Genomic DNA, 8,290 nt, shown 5'->3' with positions numbered 1-8,290 from the left:
TTCAGTAGAATTTTTGATGTAAAAGTTATTAAAGCCAAGAATGATACAAGGGGTACTACTTTATATAGGAAACCTTTCTCCAAAAATTCAATATTGCATATCAACAGTATCCATCCTCACCACATAGTGACCAATATTCCTAAGGCCCAATTTACTAGAATTAGAAGGATTTGCTCCAACACCCGATGAGTTTAGGATACAGGCAAAAAAGCTTAAAACAAGATTCTTAGCTAGGGGGTATGACCACAGAAAGGTAGATGAAGCACTAAAGCAAGCAAGGGTCCAGTCCAGAAGCTGGTTATTGAAGGATAAAGTACAAACTCATACTAAGGAAGATCAGATCAGGTTTATTACCAAGTATGGATCTAATACATTCAAGATTAGACAACTTATCACAAAACATTGGCACATACTTAAGTCGGATCCATATTTTGATACATTGCTAGGAAACTATTGCAGTTTTGGTTTTAGAAGAGACAGAAACAAAGGTGAACATTTGTCAGGTTTCAAAAAGGGACATGCAAAGCAAGATAATCAGATAAACCCATAGGCAGTGGGGAGCACCTATTGTGGACATTGTATATATTGTAAATGTATATCTAAGACCAAATCATTCACTTCTGTTAACACATCAAAAGTATATGACATCCGTCGTTTGATCACATGTGCAACTGAATGTGTAGTTTATATGGCAGTATGCCAGTGTGGCTCTTTTTAAATAGGGCAAAAATCTCTTAATTTTAAAAAGCGTATTGCTTTGCACATGAGTGACATAAATTGTTGACGAAACAGAAGTGCATTATATAAACACATATTTGTACACCCTACAGCACATTTTTTTTTTTTTTTTGCGTATAGACAAAGTGGTAGGTGATAACCTATTAATGATGTACAAACAAAAAATTCTTGTGAAAAAAGAAAGATAATGGATAGTCAATTTGGGAGCCTTGTTTAAATCTGGACAGAATGATCACTGGTAAATGTATGTTATAATTCAAGGCAATAGTATTTGGATGTACATAAGTGTTTGATACAACAATAACAATATAGTATAATTTTTTACTTGATGTGAATCAAATCAATGTAAATAATCTTGTTCTGTTATTTTCTTCCATGTGGTGTTGAAGCATTTAAGACATATAGCTAACTGTTGCTTTAAATTAATGTCTATAAAAGGGGGGGGGAGGACATTCCCTAACACATGCACTGATGATTCTAAGGTGAAACCTGGTTTGCTGGTGAGGTGACTTGACCTGTTCGCCATTAAAGTTGACTAAGCATCTATTTCTGGACTTCTGTGTTTCTTTGGTGTAGGCAACAGTGTACACCTTCCATTTCTTGGCTTTCTCATGTTTACTTGGAGGCACACCTCCTTCCTTGATACCTCTCTGACATCTGTCATGTAACTCTACCTTCCAATGACTTTTATCCCTTTCTGCCATTCCCCCCTGTGATGTCACCTATCTCCTACTCTGTTCCTCCCCCTTCTGTAACTCTTACACTACTCAGACTGTGCTCATTTGCTATGTGACAGTGGAATTCAGTATCCTTACCCTAATTTGCATCAGATTGCCTACTAATGCTTAGTTACATCTCTTAGACTTGGCTTCCCCCCTTGGCAACCACTACACGGTGGCCATGTTGGTTTTCCTATGCTGGTCCCTCCATTGACATTCCATGTATTGCATAAAACCTACATTTGTAGGTTTAAAACCTTAGTTTTTATGTTTTATGCAGCGCAGCCCGTTTGCGTGGGGCTGCGCTGGGTTTACACATCGGCAATTGCCGAAAAAAAAAAATATATATTTTTAATATTTTTGCATGGGGTTGCATTGCCAATGGCCACATATTTGGCCATTGGCATGCTGCCTATAACATATGCACCCTTTATTTGGAGCTGACATGGCTCCATTGCCGTGTTTGCAGAAACGTACTCAGTTGTCAACTGAGTACATTTCTGCATCTAACACGGCTCTTACACGGGCTGTTCTTGGCTTCCTGGATCACTAATCAGCCTCATTTGCATGCTATTCGGCTGCAAGTGGGCTGATTAGCTTAGCCACGCCCACTCCGTGTAAGAGCCGTGTTAGACTGACTCTTACACGGACTTTGGGCTGTTCCTGGATCGCGAAGGCTACATGGAGTCTTACACTACTCTTAGACTCCGTGTTAGCCTTCGTGAATCCGGCCCAAAGTCTTTCTTTTTTCACAAGATTTTTTTGTTTGTACATCATTGATAGGTTATCACCTACCACTTTATCTATACGCAAAAAAACAAAATGTGCTGTAGGGTGTACAAATATGTGTTTATATAATGCACTTCTGTTTCGTCGACAATTTATGTCACTCATGTGCAAAGCAATACGCTTTTTAAAACTAAGAGATGTTTGCCCTATATAAAAAGAGCCACATTGGCATACTGCCATATAAACTACAAACTTGATTGCACATGTGATCAAATGACGGATGTCATATACTTTTGATGTGTTGACAGAAGTGAATGATTTAGTCTTAGATATACATTTACAATATATACAATGTCCACAATAGGTGCTCCCCACTGCCATTGGGTTTATCTGATTATCTTGCTTTGCATGTCCCTTTTTGAAACCTGACAAATGTTCACCTATGTTTCTGTCTCTTCTAAAACCAAAACTGTAATAATTTCCTAACAATGTATTAAAATATGGATCCGACTTAAGTATGTGCCAATGTTTTGTGATAAGTTGTCTAATCTTGAATGTATTAGATCCATACTTGGTAATAAACCTGATCTGATCTTCCTTAGTATGAGTTTGCACTTTATCCTTCAATAACTGGCTTCTGGACTGGACCCTCCCTTGCTTTAAGTACTTCATCTACCTTTCTGTGGTCATATCCCCTAGCTAAGAATCTTGTTTTAAGCTGTTTTGCCTGTATCCTAAACTCATCAGTGTTGGAGCAAATCCTCCTAATTCTTGTAAATTGGGCCTTAGGAATATTGGTCACTATGTGGTGAGGATGGCTGAAGCCATGGTGGTGCAGCAGTAGCATTGTTGCCTCACAGTAAGAGGTTCTCCCATTAGATTCTCGGCTGGAGCACCTTCTGTGTGGAGTCTGCATGTCCTCCCCATGGTCGAGTGGTGTTCGAAAGACATGCGTGAATGGCCATGCCTTCATTGAAGGTTGGGCATTGGGCTGGCACCCTGGCACCATAAAAATCGACTGCCAATCATTAGTGGACCAAAGTTCCGCTGTGGTGACCCCTAAAAAGGAAAAGCTGAAAGAAAAACAATGTGGTGAGGATGGCTAGTGTTGGCATGCAATATTAATTTTTTGGAGAAAGGTTTCCTATATAAAGTAGTATCCGTTGTACCATTCTTGGCTTTAATAACTTTTACATCCAAAAATTCTACTGAATGTAAATCAGTGTTACCACTAAAATATATACCATGTTCATTAGAATTTAAATATTCCGCAAGCACATGCCCCTTTGAAATATCCCCTGTCCAAATGACCCAGCAGTCATCCAAATATCTCTGCCACATTGTGAGATTGTTCTTGAACCTATTTTTACTACTGTAATTTATGTCACGTTCCAAAAAAACCCATAAAAGGTCAGCATATATGGATGCAAATGTTGCACCTATTGCTGTGCCTTTTATCTCTAAATACTATGCTTTATTGTATGTGAAGGAATTATGCTCCAAGTGCAGATAAAGGGGGAGCCACAGTAGTGTGGAACAAAACTGATTACAATAAGGAAGTTGAAAAACATCTTAGTGATGCCACATCTTACTGCAGTCTTCCTATGGACCCCACCAAGGGATTTAAAGAACAGATAGATGAAGTATTAAAACAGGCTGTTAGCAGTAGGGTAATTACAGAGACTTTATCTATCCAATTGAGGGTCGATGATCCTAGCTCTCAATATTTTTATCTAGTACCCAAAATCCATAAACAAGTGAATCCACCTCCAGCGTGCCCTATAGTGGCTGGCCATGGTTCATTGATAGAACCACAGTCTGAATACTTGGAATGCAAGTTGAAACCTTTGTTGGTACATGTTACAGGTCGTATAAAAGATACAAATCAATTTTTGCTGCTCATGAATGATTTTCAGATTTCTAAAGATAAACACATGGGCACACTTAATGTGCATGCCTTGTATACCAGCATCCTTCATGAAGCAGGCATTAGAGCAGTCAATTACCGGATGGAGATGTAAGGTAGATATGATGAGGTGGAGATGGAATTTTGGTTAACTTTATTAAGATTGGTTTTGGATTTGGGATGTTTTGAAGTGGCATGAGTTTGTGGAATATTTAAATTCCAATGAACATGGTATATATTTTAATGGTAACATTGATTTACATTCAGTAGAATTTTTTGATGTAAAAGTTATTAAAGCCAAGAATGATACAAGGGGTACTACTTTATATAGGAAACCTTTCTCCAAAAATTCAATATTGCATATCAACAGTATCCATCCTCACCACATAGTGACCAATATTCCTAAGGCCCAATTTACTAGAATTAGAAGGATTTGCTCCAACACCGATGAGTTTAGGATACAGGCAAAAAAGCTTAAAACAAGATTCTTAGCTAGGGGGTATGACCACAGAAAGGTAGATGAAGCACTAAAGCAAGCAAGGGTCCAGTCCAGAAGCTGGTTATTGAAGGATAAAGTACAAACTCATACTAAGGAAGATCAGATCAGGTTTATTACCAAGTATGGATCTAATACATTCAAGATTAGACAACTTATCACAAAACATTGGCACATACTTAAGTCGGATCCATATTTTGATACATTGCTAGGAAACTATTGCAGTTTTGGTTTTAGAAGAGACAGAAACAAAGGTGAACATTTGTCAGGTTTCAAAAAGGGACATGCAAAGCAAGATAATCAGATAAACCCATAGGCAGTGGGGAGCACCTATTGTGGACATTGTATATATTGTAAATGTATATCTAAGACCAAATCATTCACTTCTGTTAACACATCAAAAGTATATGACATCCGTCGTTTGATCACATGTGCAACTGAATGTGTAGTTTATATGGCAGTATGCCAGTGTGGCTCTTTTTAAATAGGGCAAAAATCTCTTAATTTTAAAAAGCGTATTGCTTTGCACATGAGTGACATAAATTGTTGACGAAACAGAAGTGCATTATATAAACACATATTTGTACACCCTACAGCACATTTTTTTTTTTTTTTTGCGTATAGACAAAGTGGTAGGTGATAACCTATTAATGATGTACAAACAAAAAATTCTTGTGAAAAAAGAAAGATAATGGATAGTCAATTTGGGAGCCTTGTTTAAATCTGGACAGAATGATCACTGGTAAATGTATGTTATAATTCAAGGCAATAGTATTTGGATGCACATAAGGTAATTTTTTGATACAACAATAACAATATAGTATAATTTTTTACTTGATGTGAATCAAATCAATGTAAATAGTGTTGTTCTGTTATTTTCTTCCATGTGGTGTAAAAGCATTTAAGACATATAGCTAACTGTTGCTTTAAATTAATGTCTATAAAATTGGGGGGGGAGGACATTCCCTAACACATGCGCTGATGATTCTAAGGTGAAACCTGGTTTGCTAGTGAGGTGACTTGACCTGTTAGCCATTAAAGTTGGCTAAGCATCTATTTCAGGACTTCTGTGTTTTTCTTTCAGTTTGACTTTCGATTATTTTGTGCTGGTTCTTTTTGCATAATATATATATATATATATATATATATATATATATATATATATATATATATATATATATATATATATATATATATATATATATATATATATATATATATATATATATATATATATATATGGTCTATGTTGGTTGATCGAAATTTCACTATCTCGAACAAGCAACATCAAGACCCATTAAAGCAAAAGTGCACTAGATCAAAAGTGCACTTTCACAAAAGCTGGTTCTCCAAACCGAAAAAAAACAAAAAAAAACTGCTTTAAACAGTATTTTGCAGGCAGGCAAGCCCCCTGTACCCCCCATGTGGGGAACTGTGCCCCCCATGCCCCCTACATAAATATACTAACTCTGAGATCACACTACAGTGGGCAAAAGGAAATATTTCCTTATCCCCACTGTAATGCGCTCTGGAGAACCATCTTTTGTAAAAGTGCACTTTCGATTTAGTGCACTTTTGCTTCAATGGGTTCGATCTTCTGGTTGTCGAGAAAGTGAGTTGTCGAAAATCAGAAATAGTCCCAAATATACATACAATAAAGTAAAGTCCAGATTGTCATCAATTTTGCATACATCGAACAAGTAATGCAGACTATACCAAAAAACAAAAATTGACGATCTGCATTCTGACAAACTAAGTGGAATCCATGTGTTACTAATACATGTGAGCTCTGCAATGTGCACCTCTTGTCTGTTTCTCTTTGTGATACAAATGTTTGTGAGATTTGTTTTGAATTTATTCTGCAAATGTTAGAAGTATATATCTAAAAGCTGAAGCTGTGCTTGTGATGAATAATTCTGTCTAGTTTTTTGGTTTGTTTTAAAGTAGGTATTCAAAGCACTTCTGTCATGTCTGCCTTTCCCTTTCAGCTATAATACATACATGTAGGGATGTCTCAGTATTTTTATGCATCCTTTTGCTGTTCGCAGAACCAGCCAGTTACATTTTTGTTTTGTTTTTCTATCAATGTTTAGTCTAGCAGTTAATGCAGAGGATTAGGTCTATGAGCTGTTTACAAGCGGCTTCCTCTACTACAGGGTTTGATACCCTTATCCTTAATTTCTTACTATGTGACTTTGAACAAGGCATTTAACCAGACAGTACATTGGAGCATTTGGCAAACTGAACTAGGCTCCTCACTGGTTTCCTAGACTGCCTGTCTAATAACTGCCTATGAACTTTGTACTTTTATATGATGTGGAAATTAGAATTTTATCTATTATACATGACTATAGCAAGATTGAGCGATATTTATGGATTAAGTCATTTGATTGCTTCTACAATTTGTATACTTAAGTACCTCATAACTTTGTGATGCCTGCACACAACCATTCTGTACTTATTATATTATAATGTTGCAGTGCATTGAAATGCAAAAAAAAAACATTTAAAGTAATCAGCCTGTGCAATCTGTCTATATATATCTACATATATATATATATATATATATATATATATATATATATATATATATATATATATATGAATCTGCATATATATCAACATACAATATCAAAGTGTAGTTCATTTGTAAGTATACACTGCACTTCTTATGACAGCATTTTAGTGCATGCATTGCAGGGTGATCAAAATAAAACACATTTCAATCCACTTCAAAATCCTGCTAATTGTTTCAGTGAAAGAGGTGATCCTTACTGCGTAGCATTTTAATTAATGTACACATGAGCCTGGAAAAAGACTGTAGGTTTTTGTTTCATTTCCCCATCTCACTGAAGCACTGTGTATAGCTTGTTGGTCTTATCCCAGAATGCACAGTAATAATCAGCTTCATCATCTGCCTGGACACCAGAGATGGTCAGATGGCTGAGAGTGGCTGATTCCAGGGAACATTTGAATCGATCAGGGACATCAGAGCCTTTGACGTTATTGCTGTTATCACAGTGTGCCAGATACCGTGGGGCATTACCAGGTTTCTGCTGGTGCCACACAGCGTAAGCACTATCAAAGTCATACCCAGTGGTGAGGACACAGGACAGTTTGTGTGTCTGACCCACAGATGCTGACATTGTGGATGGCTGAGTCAGTGTCGGCTGGGCAGTAGTATCTAAAGCAAAACCAAAATAAACAAGTTAATGTAAACAGCTAAAGTTACAAGTTACAGTTTGCTACAATGTAATCCAGTTAAACAATTCAACAGAGACTTACAAGGCCAGTAAACTGTGCCCCACAGGATAAGTATGTGGACCCACTGCATGACAGAGACTTTACAGCCTTTCATTGCTAACTGGATTATGATGGCAATGACATTTCACTGCCCTCTAAAAAGCCTGCTAGAGTAAAAATGCCATACCTTTATGCAAATCATCTCTTTGGTCATAGAACAGAATTCAGCATATGCAGTTTTCCATGAGAAAACCTCAGACAGGTCAGGTCTGAACTGATGCCGCTTAACTTAAAGTTAATGATGGGCAGTTCCTTATCTGTAAACATCTGTTCTTTTTAGCAAAGAGAAAACAATTCATTTGTGGAATGTGGGCTGTTGAATAATGCTTTGCTACCCTCTTTTGGTCTTTAGTTAGAATTAGCCAACCAAACAATTTCATAATTTGTACAAAACATTTA

The 8,290-nt window shown here is 36.8% G+C and overlaps 1 gene segment (V, D, J or C); it reads right to left on the bottom strand.

Moving 5' to 3' along the window:
• Positions 1–7,384: 7,384 nt before the first annotated feature.
• LOC122800140 lies at positions 7,385–7,952 on the bottom strand. The segment is given in 2 exon segments: positions 7,385–7,772; positions 7,874–7,952. Coding segments are annotated over 2 exon segments (411 nt in total).
• Positions 7,953–8,290: the final 338 nt, after the last annotated feature.

This window comes from Protopterus annectens, chromosome 4.part0 (genome assembly GCF_019279795.1).
Source record: "Protopterus annectens isolate FY-2018-M chromosome 4.part0, PAN1.0, whole genome shotgun sequence".
Classification (NCBI taxonomy): domain Eukaryota; kingdom Metazoa; phylum Chordata; order Ceratodontiformes; family Protopteridae; genus Protopterus; species Protopterus annectens.
The sequence above is the reverse complement of the archived record's forward strand: the minus strand, read 5'-3'. Positions and strand labels throughout refer to the sequence as shown.